Source organism: Tamandua tetradactyla, chromosome 26, assembly GCF_023851605.1.
Source record: "Tamandua tetradactyla isolate mTamTet1 chromosome 26, mTamTet1.pri, whole genome shotgun sequence".
NCBI lineage: Eukaryota > Metazoa > Chordata > Mammalia > Pilosa > Myrmecophagidae > Tamandua > Tamandua tetradactyla.
This window is the reverse complement of record NC_135352.1, coordinates 47,483,626-47,506,242: the sequence shown is the minus strand read 5'-3', so window position 1 is coordinate 47,506,242 and position 22,617 is coordinate 47,483,626. Positions and strand designations below refer to the sequence as shown.

At 39.8% G+C, this 22,617-nt stretch overlaps 1 protein-coding gene and 1 long non-coding RNA gene across 4 annotated transcripts in view; one reads left to right on the top strand and one right to left on the bottom strand.

Moving 5' to 3' along the window:
• Nucleotides 1-4,673, bottom strand: part of TMEM192 (transmembrane protein 192) — a 29,689-nt gene extending 25,016 nt beyond the window's left edge. For all 3 annotated transcript variants that reach the window (XM_077144328.1, XM_077144329.1, XM_077144330.1), the window contains exon 1: nt 4,462-4,673. In XM_077144328.1, coding sequence (XP_077000443.1) covers nt 4,462-4,488 — 27 coding nt within the window. In that variant the 5' untranslated portion in view covers nt 4,489-4,673. The remainder of the gene's footprint in view (nt 1-4,461) is intronic.
• LOC143669734 (uncharacterized) lies at nt 4,355-21,233 on the top strand. Its single transcript, XR_013169021.1, has 3 exons — nt 4,355-5,104; nt 13,714-20,045; nt 20,943-21,233. It is a non-coding gene; the product is annotated as an uncharacterized LOC143669734 (long non-coding RNA).
• The last annotated feature ends 1,384 nt before the right edge of the window (nt 21,234-22,617 follow it).

Sequence of the window (22,617 nt, the reverse complement as noted above, 5' to 3'; positions counted from 1 at the left end):
AAACAGGTTGGGTTCATCTTTAGAAGGTTAGGTAATTGCACCAGCATGAAATGAAAATGAAGACTCTACTAGGAAAGAGAAGCCTGAGAACAGGATTTGGATACAAGGATAAAGGCTCTTTACTTTGGAAGAGATAAGGAGTGGGATAAATGTGGTAAGGGAAGGCTGCTGGGTGGAAGAATTAGAAATGTAAATATGTAATCTGGGGCATGATTCAGATTTGTGGTGGGCACATTGGTTTCCAATTTCAGGCACCGGCACTGCTCTGCAACCTTTATTATTCAATGTCTAAATAGTTTCTTTTATTTGGGACAGGGGGGTACATGGGCCAAGAATTGAACCTGGGTCTCCTTCATGGCGAAAGCGAGCATTCTACCACTGAACCACCAGTGCACCCTCTTGATAGTTTCTTGATGAGTTCATCTTCTCAAAACTCATGGTGTAATTTTGATTATTTTTGTTCTGAAGAACCCTCTGCCTCTAGCTCTTTCTCTGTCAGCAGATGTCATAGTCCCTACAGCTCTTCCCATAGCTGATGTCTGTGCATCCTTCCAGACCCCAGGTAGCCTTCCTGAACACCCCAGTTCAGTACCTTGCCACCCTTTCATGTCTTCACAGTGCTCTATGATTATGTCCTCCAGGACACCCCAGATCTGCACCTTGCCCACCCTTTCATGTCTTCACAGCACTCTATGATCACCTCCTCAGGGACACCCCAGATCTGCATCTTGCCCACCTCTTTGTGTCTTCACAGCACTCTGTGATCACGTCCTCTACCATACCAGCCTGTGATGGTTTTACTTCTTTGTCTTTCTCACTAGAATTCATCAGGCCCACCAGTTCTTCACTGGCTCTTGTGTGTCTTTGTCATCTAGTACCCAACATGTCTCAAGGTCAGCATGAACATGTGTTGAATGCGTAAGTACCCCAAACTTGCTCTCCCAGTGTTCTCTACCTCAGTTATGCGCATTATCAAAGGCTGGGCCAAAATTTGAATCATCTTCAAGGGCAATTAACTACCTGGATTCTAATACAATTTCTGCTGCTTACTAGCTGTGTTGTTACCTCATTTCTCAAAGTCTCAGGTTCCTCATCTAAAAAAGGGGAATAATAACAGTACATGCTTCATAACTTTTAGGGAGGAATAAATGAGTAAAAACATATAAAATGCTTACAATAGCAACTGACAAAGAGTAAGCAATCAATATGGTGCTTTCTGGCTTTAACTCTTGCTTTCTCTTCTTCCCTACGTAAAATTCATTACCTCTCTGACTAATTATACGTTATATTTTCCTGACTCATTGCATGCCTCATAACTGATGACTGAATTCTACACATGACAAATTTTACCTCTTTGGTTGCTGCATATTTTTATATTCCTTTAAATATTCCTGAACTTTAGTCTGGGATGCAGTTAAGTTACTTGGAAACAAACAGTTTAAAGTTTGATCTTGCTTTTAAGACTTAGTAGGTACAACCAGAGCTGTGTTTAGTTCAGCGCTCATCATTCCCCATTACCGACACAAGGCCCTGTAAGTACTCTACCTAATACCCTGTGAATTATAAGGTTTTCCAGCTTGGCTGGTGGACAGGACTATTCCTGGCCCTAAGTGAGCACCGAGTACTATTTCCTTGAATCCTTTCAGATGGCTGTTTTCCAAGTCTTGGAGAGTTTCCTCAGGAGCTGAATAACTGAGGGAAACGCTGCAGAACCTCAGAGTTCTCTGCCTTTGCAGCTGACTCCTCTCTGAGTACTCTCTCCTGTGAATCTCATTACCTTGATCTCCCCAGACTCTCAGCTTCATCTCAGAGGGTCTGCTTAGCTCCGCCTGGGTTCCGCCTCCCTCTTTACAGCTGCAAACTCTCCTAAGGCAGTAAGCTGGGGCAATCGCAGCATTCACCTGGTTTCCCGTCTCTCAGAGATCACTGTCCATCGTTGCCTGGTGTCCAATATCTTGAAAAGTGTTATATTATATATACGTATTTAGTTTTTGGATTCTGGCGGAAAGATAAATCCAGTCCCTGTTACTTGTCATGGCCAGGAATGGAAGTCCCTAGAGCATCCTGACATACCTCTATTTTAACTTATAACACCAAGCACATGGTATCAGAATCAGTGACATGAGTAATAACATACTCCTATACATGCAGAAAAAAGGTGCGCTTCACGAAGACAGGGACTCTGTATTATATAATGTACTTTGCACCTTTAGCACCTGATACATAGCAGGTGCCCAATATGTGTGCTGTGTGAATGAAAGACTCCAAATTAACGAGCTGTGAAAAAATGGGAATTTAAACAAAACTAGTATTGAAATCTCAACCGCAAGATTAAGATTTACTTAGCTCCCAATACTCCTTTTTGTGTACCTTCTCTTTAAAAAAGATGCAAACTTTATTTACCTCCTAATACTCTTTTGTGTACCTTCTCTCCTAGCTTAAATGTACTTTCCAAAGGACCCTACAAATACTCTCTCAAGTTTTTCAGAACTTTGTCATCTTTCAAGGTCTCAAACAAAACTTTTGTCCTATTACAAGCAAATGCTTTCCTTCTACTTTAGAAGTCATATAAACCATAATATCCACAATAGTCACTTGGAATATTGTTTTCTTTTCTCTGTGTATGTCCTTTGTTTTTCCTATTTAACACAACGAAGAGACTGGGACTATAATGTGGTTTCTTCTGTATGTCATTATGTTCAGTAAATGAAATGTATTTGCTGGCTATATCAAATATTGTCAGGTGGATCCTAAAGGAATATATAGCACAACCACCTGAATAGTACCTTTCTCTCAACACCATCATTTCCAAGTGGAAGGTAACGAGAAGAGGGCTGCTGATTTCAAACAGTTTCCTCATCCTCATTAGTAACAACTGCATTACCACGAGTAGAAGGTATCTGCTGCTTTTGCCCACACAGTACCTCTTCCTCTTCTTTTTTTTTGGGGGGGGAACCCACCGTCTACCTCTGTGTTTAGTCTCAGTGTGAATGTCCTTCTGTACCCTTCACTCCTCCGGCCTAGGGGTGGTCATGGAATCATGGAGGGTAGGTCAATCCAACTCTCTTTGTGAGCCTCAAAGCAGAGAGGGCCCATGGTTGAGGAAGATTCACTCCAGGGTAGAACCCCAAAAGGATTCCTATCACTCAGACCCATTGAGCTGCTCTGGTTTAGGTCCTTGCATAACCGTAGTTGGCCATTTCCACTAAACCCTTTCAAATACATTCCTTTCTTCCTTAAGTTAGCCAGAGTCAGTTTCACTGCTTGTAAACAATGAACGGTAACTAATATTTAGCCTCTCACTCCTAACTCATTTAAGTGTGTGGGTCTATGACATCACCCATAATTTCTTGCTTTTTACTGGAATGCTAAAAACCACATCTAAAAATTGCCAAACACAATCTACTTGCTTGGATCCAAAGTGACTTAGCTACATAATTGTTGGTAAAACATTAACCTCAAATTCTTTGGTGAAACAGATTTCTAAGATTATACTCATCCTAAATCTAAAAGCTACAGAACCCTGGGATAGCTCATCACCAACTAAGAAACACTTACAGCCCATATTTTTCTACGAGTCTCTCAGTTTCCTCCTAGATATTCATTTTTTCCATAAACTGCCAGCTCCTCAATCTAGCCATTAAACATTCGGAAAAAAAATAGGTTTTCTTGAAATTTGTCTCAAATCTACTTACAGTTCTTATATTTTTCCATTTCCTCAACTGAAAAAAAAAAGTTTTCTAAGGATGAGACTAAAAAAACTCCATTTTTTTTTCCAGTTGAGAAAATGCCTGAATATACTTGTGCCGGTTTGAATCTACGGTAGACCCCAGAAAAGCCATGTCCTTTAATCCACATTCAGTATTGCTGGCTGGGAGCTTTTTGATTGTTCCCATGGAGTTGTGACTCCACCCACTAATCTTTTAAAAGAGGAAACATTTTGGAGAGTCCCTTTTAGACCCACGAGAAAGCCACAGCAGAACGCTGCAGAACCACAAGGCAGAGTCCACCAGCCAGCGACTTCTGGAGATGAAGAAGGAGCTTCATGAAGCAGGAGGCCTGAAAAGGAACCCCGACCCTGCTCGCCAGGTGCCTTTTCACTTGGTATCAAGGTATCTTTTCCTGGATGCCTTAGATTGGACATGTCTGTGGACCTACTTTAATTGGGACATTTACATAGCCTTACAACTGTAAGCTTGTAACTTATTATATTCCCCTTTCTAAAAAGCCATTCCATTCCTGGTGTATTGCATTCTGGCATCTAGCAAACTAGAACAAGACTCAAACAAACAGAATTTTTGCAATTATGCCATCACCCTGTACTATGCACCCCACAATCTGGGCCACTCGGGGTTTTTTGCGGCCCCCCGGGCGCCTTCTCTCGGAGAGGCCCCACATGAGGCCTCTCCCACGACCTCCCGGCCCCGCGCGCTCCAGCCTCCGCCACTCCCCTGCACTTACGTCCTCCGGCCTGGCCACCGCCGCCATTTCCCGCCACTGGAGGCCGAAACCCGGCCGACAGCGCTTCTCCACCGCGCCCGGGGCCACCGGCTGAGGAAAATCGCCGCCAGCTGGGACCTGCCAGCCCCAGACTAGCCCCTTCTCCGCGCCGGGTCTCGCCTCCTCAGCCCCAAGGGTCGAGGCGGAGCGAGAGACGCGCAAACGGAAACAGCTGGGAGGGCTCTGACGCAACTTCCGCCGCGGAGCACCTTCGACTTCCGCTGAGGGACCACAGCAACTTCCGCCGCAGCTCACCTTCGACTTCCGTTGAGACATTCCGACGACTTCCGCCGCGGCGCATCGCTGACTTCCGCCGGGGGACACCGGCGACTTTCGACGGGCGCACCCTTGCCGGAACCTGACGTGATCGCTGGGGCGTACATTCCTAAACGTCCGGGAGTTTATTTCGACCGCCACCTGTGTCTTTTTGGAGCGTTTACTTTGGGCCTTGGGACGGAAGGTCGGCGCGTGCCGCGGTTTCGCGTGAGGGAGAGAAGGCGGCTCAGTGTTTCCAGGGTTGACTTTTTAAGTGGACTGAAGAAAATTGTGAATGGACTTTGCTGACAATACGTCCTCGTTGTAAAGATGTCAGCAGACGGGGAAGGTAAAGTTGACCGTCAGTGCCACCCCGCAGAGGAAGCCTCGGGAGCGGCCGGGGCATTTCGGTCTGCACACGTGTGGGTGTGTGCACTCTGGGTGTGCTGCAGTCCTTTTTAGGCTGCTCTCGGCAGAGGGAGAGAGACCCCCACGTGACCTTTAAAGTGTCGTAATTATCAGATTCTATGAATTACTCTGAAGAGCCGTCTCTGGACATGCATTTTCTCCCATTTTATTCTAAAAAATTAAAAACCTACAGAAATGTTGAAAAATCAGCACAATGAACATTATATTGATTCACCAGTTAATACTTTTTTAAACATTTTTTATTGTGAAATATGTATATATATATATATATATATATTACACCAAAAAAAGCAATAAGTTTCCAAGTACGTCTCAACAAGTAGTTATAAAACAGATTTCAAAGTTTGATGTGGGTTACAGATCCATGATTTTTCAATTTTTCTTTTAGCTGTTACAAGATACTGAAGACCAAAAGAGATGTCACTATGCTGATTCAGCACTCATACTCATTTGTTAAACCCTAACTTCTCTGTATAACTCCGGCATCACCTTTGATCTTTCACCCAAATATACCTTTAGGGGTATTTGGGCGATGCCCATTTTAACTTTTCATGTTGGAAGGGGCTGTGGATAATATGGGATAGAGAGATGGAGCTAGTTGATGTTTTGGAGAGGCTGGCCCCTTGGCATTTCAGGACTCATTTGGACCAGAGACTACCTGGGGGTTGTAGGTTTTTGGAAAGATATTCTAGTGTATTATCCACCAGTTAATATTATGCCCCATTTGCTCTGTGTGTGTGTGTGTGTGTGTGTGTGTGTGTGTGTGTGTGTTCACACACATTTTTAAAGCAGTTTTATCGAGATAATGCACATACCATATGATCCACTTTTTTTCTGTCAGGTTTATTGAGGTGTTACTAAGATCAGTCACTGTTTTAAAAGTACATTATGAATATTGTAATACTCAAATGGTACTTCAAAAATTTTTTTCTTGAGTTTGAAATTGTTCCAAGTCCAAAATTTTGGAGGAAAAAAGGTGATGGTAAGCTAAAGGGCTTGCTGACACTTTAGTGTGGCAATACTCTGTGATTACCCAGTATAAACCAAAGGAAGCAATGGTGTTTGGCAATAGAATTCTGAGCTTCGCAAGGTTTGATAAGGGGGCAAAAGCACTAATAATCATATAAAAGATTTTATGGGGTTTGATGGAGAAGTGAGGTTGTTAGACTAGGAGGTATGCTTCGGGAGGAGATTTTGGCTTCCAGGAAATAGAGTGAGTAGAAGAGAAGAATGTTCTCTGGAGAGTGAGGGTGATGTTTAGAAGGAAAAGGGAACAAGGTTTGTCTTTCCCTCATCATTTGCTTAGGCCTTCCCTTGCAAGAATAGGGGCTTTGCCATGTCTACTCTGTCCAGGTCAAAATTTAGAACTAAAAGGGAATAAATAAACAACTCTCACAAAAAGTCATTGATATTCATACCCGGTACCATAAGCAGAAACAAGAAGTTAGGTGCAAGGACATGGTTTTGTGAAACTGTCCAAAATGGACCTTCCAGAAGATAATTTTAGAGAACTTAAGCATAGGTGCTGTGTATAGGAAATTAAAACTTAGTCATCATCAGGAAATAGTATTGCAATCTATGTCTATATAATGCACTAGTGGCTGTCAAGGCAACACAAATAAGCATGAATTATATTTGTAATAGTGTCTGATGCTTGTATTTTGCATGACTGAAAAGTATCTTGCATCTTATTTACCTATGAACAGTAAGGGAAGTTGAAAACATGTTTTCTACCAAACAGTTCACTATTAGAAGAAAAGGATTCACTCAGTCATCAAAAATCTTCCTACAAAGAAAAGCCCGGGAGCCAGATGGCTTCACAGGGGAATTTTATCAAACTTTCAAAGAGAACTAACACCAATCCTGCTCAGATTTTTCCAAAAAAAAAAAAATTAGGAAAAAGGAACTAGACCTAACTCATTTTATGAAGCTAATATCATTTCAGTACTGAAACTGGGTTAAGATGGTATAAGAAAGGAAAATTACAGGCCATTCTCCCTAGTGAACATAGATGTAAATATTCTCAACAAAATACTAGCAAAAGGAATCAAACAACACAGTAGAAGAATTATACACCACAACCAAGTGGGGTTTGTAACAGGAATGCAAGAATGTTTCAAAAAAAAAAAGAAAATCAATTAATCCAGCACATTAACAAATCAAAAGGGAAAAAACTCACATGATTATCCGATTGATGCTGAAAAAAGCATTCGATAAAATTCAACATCCTTTTCTGCTAAAAAACATTTCAAAAGATAGGGATCAAAGGTAACTTCCTCAATATGATTAAGGGCATATATGAAAAATCGGTAATGAGCATCAACTTAATGGAGAGAGACTGAGAGCTTTTCCCCTAAGATCAGGAATGAGACAAAGATGCCCTCTGTCACCATTATTATTCAACATTCAACTAGAAGTTCTAACTAGAGCAGTCAGGCAGGACAAAGAAATAAATGGCATCCATATTGGAAATGAAGAAATAAAACTTTCATTATTTGCAGATGATATAATACTCTACTTGGAAAATCCTGAGACATCTAAAACAGTTATGTGAGCTAGTGAACAAATTCAGCAAGGTGGCAGGATATAAAATTAATATGCGAAATCAGTAACATTTCTATACACAAGCAATGACCTAACTGAGGACTCAGTTAAGGAAAAAATTCCAATCAAAATAGCAACTAAAAGAATCAGATACTTAGGAATGAACTTAATTAGGGATGTAAAGGACTTGTCCACAGAAAACTGCATAACATTGCTAAAAGAAATCAAAGAAGATCTAAATAGGTGGAAAGACATTCCCTGCTCATGGATAGGAAGGCTAAATTTAGTTAAGATGTCAGTTCTCCCCAAATTGATATACAGATTCAGTGCAGTACTAATCAAAATTCCAACAACCTACTTTGAAGACTTGGAAAAGCTAGTTACCAAATTCATCTGGAAGGGAAAGAGACCCGGAATAGCTAAAGCATCCTAAAAAGGAAGAATGAAGTGGGAGGATTAACACTTCCTGACTTTAAAACTTATTATAAAGCCATAATGGTCAAAACAGCATGGTCCTGGCACAAAGACAGAAGCATTGACCAATAGAATTGAATCCAAAGCACAGAAATAAACCACCAAATCTATGGTCAACTGATTTTTGGCAAGGCCTCCAAATCCTGAGCTGGGACAAAATAGTCTTTTCAATAAATGGGCATGGGAGAACTGTATATCAATAGCAAAGAGAATGAAAGAGGACCCTTACCTTACATCCTATATAAAATTAACTCAAAGTGGATCAAACACCTAAATATAAGAACTAGCACCATAAAATTTCTAGAAAATGTAGGGAAACATCTTCAAGACCTAGTAATAGTAGATAGCTTCCTAAACTTCACCCCCAAAGCACAAGCAGCGAAAGAAAAAATAGATAGATGGGAACTCCTCAAAATAAAATGTTTCTAGCACCTCAAAAGACTTTGTCAAAAAGATGAAAAGGCAGCCAACTCAATGGGAGAAGGTATTTGGAAACCACATATTGGTCAAAGGTTTGATACCCTGAATACATAAAGTAATCAAACAACAACAAAAGAACAACCAACCAATTGTTCTAGTTTGTTAGCTGCCAGAATGCAATATACGAGAAATGGAAAGGCTTTTAAGAAGGGGAATTTAATAAGTTGCTAGTTTACAGTTCTAAGGCCACGGAAATGTCCCAATTAAAGCCAGTCTATAATAATGTCCAAATTAAGGCACCAACAAGAGGTTACATTCACTCAAGAAAGGCCAATGAAGTTCAGGGTTTCTCTCTCAGCGGGAAGGGCATGTGGCGAAGTCTCTCAGCTTTCTCTCCTGGCTTCTTGTTTTATGAAGCTCTCCGGGAGGCATTTTCCTTCTTCATCTCCAGAAGTTGCTGGCTGGTGGACCCTGCTCCATGCTTCTGTGGTGTTCTGCGGTGGCTTTTACGTGCCTCTAAAAAGGGACTCGAAAAAATGTTTCCTCTTTTGAAGGATTCCAATAAGCAACCACACCTTCAATGGGTGGAGACCCATCTCCATGGAAATCGTCTAATTAAAAGTTACCACCCACAATTGGGTGGGTCACATTTCCATGGGAACAATCAGAAAACTTCCAGCCAGCAATGCTGAATGAGGAGTAAAAGACATGGCTTTTCTGGGGTCAACTACAGATTCAAACTAGCACACCAATTTTAAAATGGGCTAAAGATATGAATAGGCATTTATTCTGAAGAGCAAATACAGATGGCTCAAAAGCACATGAGGAGATGCTCATTTTCAGTAGCTGTAAGGCAAGTGCAGATCAGGACTACAATGAGATACCACCTCTCATCTATAAGAATGGCTGATATTAAACAAATAGGAAACTATAAATGTTGGAGAGGATGTGGAGAAATTGAAACACTTAAGCACTGCTGGTGGAAATGTGTAATGGTACAGCCACTATGGAAGGCAGTTTGATGGTTCCTTAGGAAACTAAATATGTTGGCCTATGACCCAGTAATAGCAATACTTGGTATGTACCCAGAAGACCTGAGAGAAGTGACACAAAAAGACATTTGCATACCAATGTTCATAGCAGCCTTATTCACCGTCGCCAAAAGATGGAAATAACCCAGATGCCCATCAACAGGCGAGTGGATTAAGAAAATGTGGTATATACATGTGATGGAATATAATGCAGCAGTAAGATGAATGACTTCTTGAAGCACGTGGCAAGATGGATGAGCCTTGAGAACATAATGCTGAGTGAAATAAGCCCAACACAAAAGAATAGGTACTTTTTGCATGTGACTCCATATTTATGACCATGCTAAAGGTAGAATCAGAGGCTTATAATACAGAATATATGGGATTTAGAAATACATAGGAGCTAGAGATGGGTGAACAGTCAGCTAAAGAGGTTGAACTCAAATATAAGGGATTAGATAGAAATGAAAGCAGTTCTCTAGCGAGTCTTTAAGTAATATTACCATATTGAAGGGGAACAAGATTGAAAGAGGTTGTATAGACCTATGCGTCCCACTGATTAACACTAGAAATATAAATACGTTCTTGTAAGAACTACTTCAAAGGTATGATTCATGTACAAAGAGTGTTTAAGTCCAGGGTACTTGGGGAAAACTGCTGTTGCATGTTATGGCTATGTTTAACAGGAAAACATAAGCAGTACCACAGCAACACAGGGGTAAATAATGGGGGAAGGGACAAGAGTTAGGAAAGTTTAAGAGTTCCCATTTGGTGAGGGGTGTTTATTGATTATCTGCTCTTGGGAACAATAAAATTATCTAAAATTGAGAGTGTTGATGACTGTGGTCTTTAGGCATTATACATGATGCCTGATGAATGCAGATGGCCGAAGGATACACTGACTGAGAGGTAGATTGGCGAACGATTGTGTATACATATTATCAAATATTGTGCTGCTACGAAGTCGTGAGGCTGCAATGATGTGAATGAATCTGTGGGACATTTGGTGAGGCAAAATAAGCCAGAAATGAAAGAATGATTATTGTATGATTTCCTTTAGAAAATGCTTATAAGAAAACAGGGTCCTAGATTGTAAGCTCTTATAGCAGATACATTTAGTCTCGAGTGGTAATTACGATTTCTGGATTTGAGAGGCTGTTTTGTATACCTATAACCTGGTATTTAGAGATAGGAATAAAGCTGATCAAGTCGGGATTAAGGTAATTTGGAACACAAGCATAAGGAAGATATTCTCTATATTTTAGAACCATACCTACTGTTTGATACCAAAGGAAGAAAGGTTTATTTTTTCTGGAACCTAAATTTTCTGTAGCACATAATCTAACTCAGCCTATCTTGATAGCTCATTTGAACAGTTGAAACACAGCGAGCCCAGAAAAAGAACAAGGGCATTTAATCCTGTATAGCTTAATGTAAATGCCTGGATATATCCTAGAATATAGTAAGTAGATAATCAAAAAGTATTGGCAAAGTCCCTTGAAGGATGGGTTTAAAACTATGGAACTATTAAACTTTACTATCAGGGAATCCCCTGATACTGTGTCAAACATTAGGGACACCAAAATCAATAGGCCAAGCCCTTGATCTTGAGGTTTACTCTTCTGAAGCTTATGTATGTAGCTGAGAAGCTTAGCCTACCTATGGTATGCCTAAGAGTTACTTCTGGAGGACCTCTTTTGTTGCTTAGATGTGGCCTTACTCTCTCTAAGCCCAACTCTGTAAGCGAAGTCATTGCCCTCCCCCCTACATGGGACATGACATCCAGGAGTGAAAGTCTCCCTGATGGTGTGAGAGATGACTCCCAGGGATGTGTCCAGCCCTGGCACTGTGGAATCAACAATTCCACCCTGACCAAACAGGGGAAAAGAAGTGTAACTAATATAGTATCAGTGGCTGAGAGAACTCAAATAGAATTGAGAGACTACTCTGGAGGTCACTCTTATGCAAGCTTCAGTTAGACATTGCTACATACCATGACTTGCCAAACTCCAACCAAAACCATTCCAGCCAATCCTAAGGAACATTTAGGGCAATATATAAGATTGTGCAAAGGCTCCAAGCACTAGAGTAACGTTCCAGAAACCTACAATCTCCAGATGAGTCCCTGGACCAGATAAGTCCTGAGATCTAGAGGGCTCAGCCTCTCCAGAACATCAGCTAGTTCCATCTTCCTACCCCATATTATTGACAGCTTCTTTCAACATGAAAAAGTTAGAATAGGCATAGCCCAAACACCCCTAAAGAGAGGGATAGAAAGATCAAAGGTGATAATGGAGTTATACAGAGAAGATAGGGTTTAACGAACAAATACAACTGCTGAATCATTAAATTGATATTTCTTTTAGTTCCCAGTACTTAGAGCAGCTAGAAGTAAAAACATAACATTGTGGAATTGTACCCCATACCAAACTCTGAAATCTGTTCTGCCACTAATTGTGCTGTGCTTTGAAATGTATTGCTTTTTTGTTTATGTGTTATTTTTCACAAAAAAAAATTCTATTGCAATGATACAAAAAATATTTACTTCTTCTATCTTCCTATATTCTTGAGCAGCTAGAAGGAAAAATCTGAGAGAATCATATGGTAACCCATGATAAACTCTGGGATCTGTCCTGTAACTACTTTTGAAGAATGCTTTGAAAACTATTGCTTTTTTCTTTCTTTGCTTTGTATATTTGTTACATTATACAATAAAACGTTAATATTATTTCATTGATATTTTCAGCATCAAAATAAAATGTGTCCATAAGTCACTGTAATTTCCATTCACCCTATCATACCTAGAATCATGCATTTTGCAAACAATGGGTGCTAATTGATAGTTATTATTGATTTTAAAGAGGGATCTCTTTAGCTATTCATATTGATTTCAACATTTTTAATCAAATTTTAGGTTGCATGATCCTCACTAGACTTTTCTATAGTCCCCTGTTGCTCCATCAGGAAGATGCAGATTCCAAATTCTGGGTTTAGATAATGCTTTGTAGCGAAGTCTGTCTTTCAGTGATTACACAGAAAAACTAAGTCAACAGTTATTTCAGTGTATCAGATTATTTTTGGTCCGTGTACTTTATAGAAAGAAATTTTAGGGTATAGTGAGAAATTTAAAATATTCCAATGCTTACATTTATTTGATCCATAAATGTTTGTATCTTTCAGAACACAATGTACCACAAATAGAATCTAGTTGTAACCAGACATTTCAAATGTGGTCGAAATCGTCCATTAAAGGTCATTGAGAGCTACTGAATTTTAACTTGCCCATAATATTTCCCCATCCTCCCTACTCTCCTAAAGTCCATGTGCTTCCAAATCCTGACATTTTAAAACAACTTATTTTTGAAGGCAGAGAACTTTATTTTGGTTTCACTGACTAATACGGGAGTGGGAGAACAAGTCATGCTAAAACTCCAGAAATAATTTATTTTTGGATAGATTCCAAATATATGAAATTTTAGAACAAAAACAAAATTTCTCTGAAAGTTCTAAGAAAATCATTTTCAGAAACTCAGAATGAAAATGAGTTTTGTAACCATCAGAAAATCAAGACCATAATTTAGTAATTAAATAGCTGACCTCATTGAATCTCTCCTCATGCCTGATTCTTCCCTAACTCTAAGTGCCCTACTCTGTCATCCAGCTGCATCCAGTTTGCAGCTTTTTCATGGGAGAATTTCCTTAATCCAGAAATACTGTACTCGGAAGATGATGGGGCTTTAGCTGTTTGCAGTTATGTTTTAAGAAAGTTCTAGTCATTTAAGAAGTAAAATTTATCTTTTAAAATACAGTTCATAATGCCATGTGCTCTCTAAAAATCATTTGAGAGCATTCCCTAAAAACATAAAATAATGATCTTGACTGAAATACATGATAAGCTTGTAACTTCGGAGCCTCTGAAGTTGGTTAGACATGCAATGAATTGCTGTTTAAAACACCTTTGTTAATATAAGTATTTCAGTTTGCTAAAATTGCCAGAGTATAATATCACAGAAAATGGTTTGGCTTTTACAATGAGGATTTATTAACTTACAATTTACAGTTCTTAGGCCATGAAAATGTCCAACTCAAGGCATGAATAGGACAAAACCTGGACTCTGAAAACTGGCCACTGGCATTGGGACACCTCTGTCACCTGGGAAGACACATGCCACCGTGCACTGGTCCTTCACACCTGCGCTTCATTGTCTTCAGCTTCAGGTTCCAGTGGCCTCCTCTCTGAACTTCTGTGGGTCTTCTCTTAGCTTCTCCAGGGCTTTTCTCCAAAATTCTATTTCATCTCTTATAAAGGACTCCAGCAAAAGGATCAAGACCCACACATCTCAACTGAAATAACCCAATCAGAAGGTCCTACCACAAGAGGGCTGTGTCCACGGGAATGGATTAAAGAATATCCATTTCTTTTCTGGGTTACCTACAACCTCAAGCCACCACAATAAGCTAGAGATGAATGTATCCTTTAAAAGAAGTGAAAAATAAGCTATGTAGCATGTCAAAAAGAAGAATAAAGAGAAGACAAGTAATACATAGCATTTGTACATGGCTATGTGTATACCTTGCCTCTCACCAAGTAGAATTCTAGGTGCAGTGTCTGTGTAGGCATGATAATTTACAAAGCACTTGTACATTTTTAGATAACATTTCTATTTTGATCTCTATGACAATCTTCAGAGGTGGGATTGAGCAGTATTATTGCTTGTACTTCATAGTTGAGAAAATTGGTGAGAGAATTTTAATTATTCAAGGCCACCTGCTAATAAAAGGGAAAACTAGAGCTTGATTTCATTTTTAGCACTGTTTCATTTATTCATTCATCAATAAATATTTACTGTGTTTTCCAAGATGTGAAACTGTGATAGATACTGGGGAAATCTAGAAAATGAATAAGCTTTTGCTTCCTTATTTCTATTCCTTGACTCCTGGCCAGTCCTTGTGAACCCTGATCTCTGATTTGTCCTCAGACTTCAATCATTAGGCTTAACACCTACATGGACTGAGTAAATTACACTCACTAATTCCTATCACAACTCAGTTCTCTCCCAATTATACTCCAGTAACATGGTCTGGTTTTCCAGCATTGGCCTACTTCTTTGATATCTGCTGTCAGCCTTTCCCATTTTCAGCTTTCTATTCTCAGACCAAACAGTTAAAAAGGATTCCTGTATGTTCCAACGTGTTGTTGGAGGTAGGATAGAAGAAAGATCACAAAATTTTGGAGAATGAGAATATACTTGTCTTTGATGAGGTGGGAAGTGAGTTGGATCTTACAGGCAAAAGTGGAAAGGAAAGGATATTTGGGTAGGAGGGTGTGAATAAAGAACTTGAATTAGAAACTGTCTCACACTGAACTTCAGCAGTAGCTCCATAATCTGGCTTTCATTCAGTTCTGAAATAAGTGGCTTCTCCTTTCAGGAGGCTGTCCTGAGTCTAATCTTTTCTGTATAAACTACCAAGATTCAATGGGTCCTGTCCCTTTTCAACTTGAATTTTATGTCTTTTATAACTATTCCCCACTTGATGGATTATTTAATTAACAATATTGGGAAAACTGGCTACCATTCAGAAAAATAATAATGTCCATCACTTCTTTTTTTTTTAATTGGAGAAGTTGTAGGTTTATAGAAAAATGATTAATAGAATGCAGAGTTCCCAATACCATTTGTTCTAGTTTGCAAGCTGCTGGAATGTGATACACCAGAAATGGAACAGCTTTTAAAAGGGGGAATTTATTAAGTTGCAAGTTTACAGTTCTAAGGCTGTTAAAATGTCCAAATTAGGACAAAGCTATGAAAATGTCCAAATTAAGCCATCAACAAGAGGTTACCTTCACTCAAGAAAGGGCAATGACGTTCAGTGTTTATTTCTCAGCTGGAAGAGTACATGGTGAAGTCTGCTAGCTTTCTCTCATGGCTTCTTGTTTCATGAAGCATCCCTGGGGGTGTTTTCCTTCATCTCTAAAGGTCTCTGGCTACAAGGGCTATAAAGCTTTTCCAAAATGTTTCCTTCTTTAAGGGCTCCAGTGAGCAACCCCACCTTGAATGGGTGGAAACAATCTATTCAAAAGTTACAACTCACATCTCCATGGAAACAGTCAAAAAGCTTTCACCCAGCAATGTTGAATGAAGGTTAAAGAGCTTGGCTTCTCTGGGGTCCAGAATAGATTCAAACTGGCACATTCCACTCTGTAGACCCCCAAAAGACATGTTTTTATCCTATTGCAAACTACATTAATTCCATCACAATATTAGAAAGCCTTAAACAATTTCAGTAACAATACAAATGCAATACAAAGTCAGAAACAGTACAAAACCTCATCAAAGTCAGCCGCAGGTATGGTCTGTCCTAAGGCAAAATTCTCTGGCTCTGAACCTGTAAAACTCAGAGCAAGTCATCTGCTGCTAACATACAAAGAAGGGACAGTCATAAGATACACATTCCCGTTTCTACAGGAAGAAATTGGAAAGAACACGGGTCAACGGACCCAAGCAGTTTTGAAAACCTGCAGGGAAAACCCCATTAAATTTTGAAGTCTGAGAGTCATTTATCTTCAGGGCTTTAGAAAGCAGCAATCCCACCCTTTCCAAGGGCCTATACAGTGGCCCGCCTCTCTCTGAATGCAACCTTGGAGGACACTGGGGAGACCACCTTTTTCTCAGTGCCACCCTCTCCAAACATTGGGGCTGTACCTGGCTCTCTACCATTTCTGGGGCACACGCTCAACCCCTCCATGTAGTGGCAGCCAATCTCTCCAGTCCCCAAGAAATGTGCTTTACCTTCTCCAAGGCCTGAGGCAGCACTACTCTTCCATTGCAAGGAGGTGGAAGGCCACCTCTACCGTGGGGCAAACTCACCCTCTCCAAGTACTTAGATGATCTGCTCTCCTGGTCTGAGGTTTCTTGATTTCAGACATTAGTCTCCATGGTTCTGCTTCTGAAGATATTTTACCTTCACTTCGTCCCTTTTCTGAGTCTTTTAGTCCAGACTGGCAGCAGTTCCATTTATACAGATCCCAAAACACTCCAGTTGGCTTTCTATGTAGTATACTCAGATCATGCCCATCAGACAAAAGAAGTTTCCACAAATCCTCCCTGAATAACTCCATGTCCAATCCTGGCTTTTTCTGAAATGACTGACTAGGTCAACATTTGGTTAAATCCTTACGTGGGGCACTGTTCTCTGAAAGTCCAGAATTATCCAGAACATAACTTTCTGGCATCTCTATACCCAGGAGTTCAGTTCTCAGTTTATCTATTTCCTGTCGCATTTCACTATAAGCTGAAAGGAGAAACCAGGCCACACTTTCCACATTTAATTTGGAGATCTCTTCTGCTAAATATCCAAGTTCATGGCTTTAAAAATTGCCTTCCATCTAAAGCCAGCTGTCAGTTTTGATAAATTTTCTGCAACTTTAAAACAAGGGTCACCTTCATTCAAATTTGCAATAACATGAGCCTCATTTCTGTCCTCATCAGAAGTATCTTTAGAGTCCACATTTCTGCCAACAGTCTCTTCAGAGCATTCTAGGCTTTCTCTATCAAGCTCCTCACAACTCTTCCAGAATCTTCCCCTACCCATTTAAAAAGCCAATCCAACATGTTTGGATTTGCAAACCACAGCAGCACTTCTCTGGTACCAAATTCTGTTTTAGTTTGCAAGCTGCTAAAATGTGAAATACCCAAAACTAAATGGCTTATAAAAAGGGGAATTTATTAAGTGGCAAGTTTACAGTTATTGAAATGTCCAATCTAAGGCACCCAGGGAAAGATACCTAGTTCAAGAAAGCTGAAGTTGTTCAGGGTTTCTCTCTAAACTTGAAAGGCACATGGTGAACATGGTGGCATCTGCTAAATCTCTCTCTAGGCTTCCTGTTTCATGAAGGTCCCCCAGGGGGCATTTTCTTTCTTCATCTGCAAAGGTCTCTGACTATGGGGGCTCTTGTCCCTCTTGTGGCTCTGAAGCTTTTTCCAAAATGTTTCCTCTTTTAAAAGATTCCAGTAAGCTAATCAAGACCCACCTGGAATGGGTGGCATCACATCTCCCTCTAATCAAAGGTAAACAGCCGCAATTGGGTGAGTCACATCTATGATGAGATAATCTACTGAAGTTTGCAATCTACAGTGCTGAATAGGAATTTAAAAGGAATGGCTGCTGCCACAAGACAGATCAGGATTAAAACATGGCTTTTCTAGGGTACATAATCCTTTCAAACTGGCACAAGTGGTAGTTTAGTTTCCTTTAGTATTTGATCAAGTAAACACTATGCCCTGGTTCAGCTTAAATCACTGGTTTTGATTGCATTTTGAGTCTAAGAGAAAGTTCAAATCAAGACATCATTAAGCCAATGCTTTATTCATAATGCTGGTACTCTGGAGCTGGTTACTGGAATTCCTTGGTCCTTAACTACTCATATGACCAGGCACATGGGATCCCATGCTACTACAATATATACATTTCTGCCTGCCATCCCTAAATCCTAGGAAGTTGCCTTTCTGTTTAAGGAAGGTTTAAATCACATGAAGAATCTGTACATGGGATTTAGGACAGTGCAGGAACTCATGAAATTTTAGCTTCCTTCCTGCCTCCCCATACCCTCCCACTTCTCTATTTTGTAAACTGCTGGAGAGGAGGGGCCAGGTACACATAGTTCTCTCTATGGGCATCCAGCACAGCACTGTATGTAATTAGGTACTTAATAAATGATTTTTGATTAAGTAGCACCATCATAGCAGGTGAAAAACATTTTGCTCAATCACTCTCATTAGATATTTTTCCCTGGCAGAAGTTCAGATGGCACCAATGCTAAATACAGAGTGTCGTTTTGGAAAATCATGTAATGATGCTTCAATTCATTTCTCCTCGAGATAGGATGATAGTTCTTCCACTTGTTTCACAAGTTCTTTGCCATTAGACATCAAATTCTACATAGCTAGAATGTGAGGGCAGCCCTTTGGCCAATAACCTCGTTATCTAATATAGAGGCAAAGAGGTTAAGAAGCTGGGAGCTGATCAGAGGCTCTGCTCGAGTGGTTTGTTGCTGATTACCATTGCTCTCCTTTGCAGGTCAAGATGAGAGGGTCAGCTTGGGAGAGCAGGCCTTCCTGACAAAGCTACAGTTAGCTAGGACCTCCTTGCCCTTCTCCCTTCATTAATTTCTACAAGAAGCCAATATGCAGAAGGAATTTATGGATTCTGTAGAATTTTCTGAGGATTTGAGAAAGAATCTGTAGGGCCCTCTGCCATCCTACAGGTTCAGCCCTCTCCTCCACTTTTTCCTCCTTTTCAGGGGCAAAAAATGTTTTTCTCCATGAGTCATACATATCAGTTTAATGTATCTTTTCTTGCTTGAGCAAATCCTTGATACCATGCTTCTCTCTAAGCAGTTTTTCAAAGTGTTTCTTCTAAGCTTAGAGCTCCTTCTAAGAGAAATTCTGTGGCATGAGATTTTCTTCACCTCATCACCCCTTCTTTCTTCCTCTCCTACTCCACACCACATCCCCTCCAGTACCTCCTAGGAGCAAGCTGTGTGGTTTGAGCATGTGGGAATATCCATCCCAATGTTTTTGGGACAGCCAAAGAATGTTTAAAAAAAAAACCAACTTGCCTCATAATGCCTCATAAACCATTTGTTAGTGTTATAGGTTGACATGTGTCCCCACAAAATATATGTTGAAGTCCTAAATGCCAGTACCTCAGAATGTGACCTTGTTTGAAAATGAGGTTCTAGCAGATGTAGTTAGTTAAGGAAAGGTCACCCAAGAGTAGGCTGGCCCTTTATTCACTATCACTGGTGTCCTTATAAGAAAATAAAGGGAGAAGACCATGTGAAGACACAGGCAGAAATTGGAGATATGCTGCAAAAAGGAAAACCAAGAATTGCTGGTTACCACTGAGCCAAGCAGAGGCAAGAAAGGATTTTTCCTTACAGGCATCAGAGAGAGCATGGCCCTGTTGAAACACTGATTTCAGACTTTTGGCTCCCAGAATGGTGAGAGAATACATTTCTGTTCTTTAGGCCACCAAGTGGGTGTAATTTGTTACAACAGCTCTAGCAAGCAAGTAGTATGTTCCCCCAAACCACATTGCCTTTAGAGGTACAGTTCTTATCCAGCCCACTGAGCAGTGCTGCTCCTCTATTAGTAAAATAGAGCCTGTGATCTCTTAGAAGTGCAACATTTTATCATCAGATAGAAAGTGTTTTTGGCTAGACACTTGAAGATAGATATTTATGTTTTCTTTTAGTGATATATGTGAGGAGACTTTTTGGTGGATACTAAAGAATTGAAGTGACTTACCATTTGAATAGACTTGGTGTGTGCCAGGCATTATGCTGGGATGTTGATATACCAGGATATCCAAAGACAGAATTTAAACACAGTAAGTGCTCCACTGATGTACCTCTACTGTTATTATTATTACCACTCCCGTTATCTTCCTCCTCAGCATTATCAGTAGGACCAGACCCTAAGCACTCCACTCAGCTGCCACTGCCGACTTGGAGCTTCTCATTTTTGTGCAGAAGGCAGGAACATGAAATGTTTTAGTTGTGAGGTTGAGAAGAGACATTCTAAGTGCTTTACTTTCCCTTACTTGAGAAGGAAAGCCGAGAAAAGAGATTAATATTTGCTAAATGCCTGCTATATGTCAGGTACTATGGTGCTGTATTACAGAAGTTATCTCATTAAACCTCATGCCCTCATGAGGCAAGTAATATTATGCTCATTTTACAGAAAAGGAAACCAAGGCTCAGATAAGCGAGATGACTTGACCAAACTCACAGAGCTGTGAGGGGTTGAGCCAAGGTATAAACTCAAATATATGTGACACTGAAGTCCATGGTTTTCCAGCACACACACACAACAACAACAAACAACAGATGTTTCTGATGAGAGAGAATGCTTTTATTTTTTCTAAATTATTTTTAAAATGGTAAGATTAGGAAATTGAATAGGGTTTTTGTGCTGTCTAGAAATCAATTATGCACATTTATGCATTTTTTATTATAATTTTCTTCAATTATAGCCTTTATTATCTTAGATTATCATAGATAATTGAGAATTTTAAATTAAATTTGAAGCAATATAAAACTGTTTCACTACATATTTTGAGTTTATTTTATTCTTCTAATTTTTTGGCAAATATTTTCAAATGAACTCTGCAAATTTTAGGAAGCTTCATGTTTTGCTCTAGAGAGAGATATTAAATCACCATTACATGCTAACATACCAGCATGATAAAGATGGAGGAATCATTTTATTTGTTTTTCTTCTTCAGGTTCTCTTCAGCCTATCACGGAGAGGTTAAAGAGAAAATGGAAGTTGTTTCCTAGCAAGAAAATCTGTCTGATTATTAAAATATCACCTTTAATTATTTTCTTCCCGTTACGTTCATGGTAACTTTGGAAGCCTGAAAGACTTGGGTGTGTCCAATGCTCAGTTGTGACATCCTCCTCAGCACTCCTGATGACTTTCCCAATACCCACCCTCATTAACTGAATAATAATGATGAAATCTGTCAGAAGCAAAGTTGATTGGAATATAGGTATTGTAAATGTTCTCTTTTGTTTCAGCTGTTTATAAAAAATTTTCTAAGATTTCCTGCCTCTGTTTTTGAAATTGAAAGGAAAAGTAAGCGATTTGCAAGAATTTGGGGCATTGTGGTTAGATTTTGGTTTAATTTTACGTTTCTACATCAAGTGTCTTTAGTCTTGGAAAGACTTAACTAGTTACTGTTGTTCCAATACATTGGGACCCCCTCATAGGATTGGAGGAATATGTGGATGATTCATTTTCATGAAACAAATATTTTTTAGCTCCTATTGTTTGCAAAGCATGGTGCTAAATGCTAAAAGGAAGAGAATAAGTGAGCAACAAAGATGATTCACATACTTCCCATCAGACGGTGTAGCAAGGACATAAACAGGAGATGATAATTCAGCCTAACAGAAAAAAGTACAAAAATATGAAAGGGAAAGCCTAGTGAGAAGTGATAACTGAGCTAATACCTGAAGTATGAGTAGGGGCTGGCTAGGCTAACAGTAGAGACTGAGGAAGGGCTGGTGGGAAAAGAGTGTTCTAGGCTGACGGAATAGCTTTATGAAGACTCAGAAGGAAGAGAAAGCAGAGACTGTTTGAAGAGCTAAAAGTAGTGGTGTGCCTGAAGAAGAGTAAATATACATAATGCTCATTGAGCTTTTCTTATATGAGAAACACTGTGCTAAGGAGTTTGCTTGTATGATCTCAGTTTATTCTTACAACTTTATGAAGTATCACTATTACTATTCTGATTTTACAGATAAGAAATTGAAGCACGGAGAGGTTATGTAACTTTTCAAGGTCACACTCTAACAGCCAGGTAGTTTATCTCCAGAGATAACATGTTTAATTTCTAGGCCAAGGTGAGTGAGATTGTGTGTAACTGGGGAAGTGGCATAGGGAAAAGGAGTAAAGGGGAAGTCTGGAGATGTGGGGAATGAGGAGAAACAGGAAAGGAGTTCGAAAGGTAGGTACCAGATCATCAGGGTCTTGTCACTCAGTTAAAAGCTGGGAAATTTATTCTACAGGTAATGAGCACTCACTGATAGGTTTTTAACAAGTGAATGATTGCCATATAGAAAGATCACTCTGGATTTACAGTAATAGATAGATTTTGTAAGTGTTCACGGATGAGAAATAGCAGGAAAAGCAACCGTGTATTCAAGAGATTGGATAGGCGTCTGTGGCAGAAATCCAAATGAAAGATAAGGTGACTCAGCCACTGGCAATGGCTAGGAGAGGACATCTTTAAAGATGTCTAGAGAATAGACTCAGAATATTGGTTGGATGGTGGAAAGGGAGGTTAAAAGGAGGTTTGAGGATACTCATGTATCTGGCTGGGGCCACTGATGGTCATGAAGGAGGTCACAAGGAGAGCAACAGTTTTGGAGAGAATGAAAATGGCTTCATTTTTG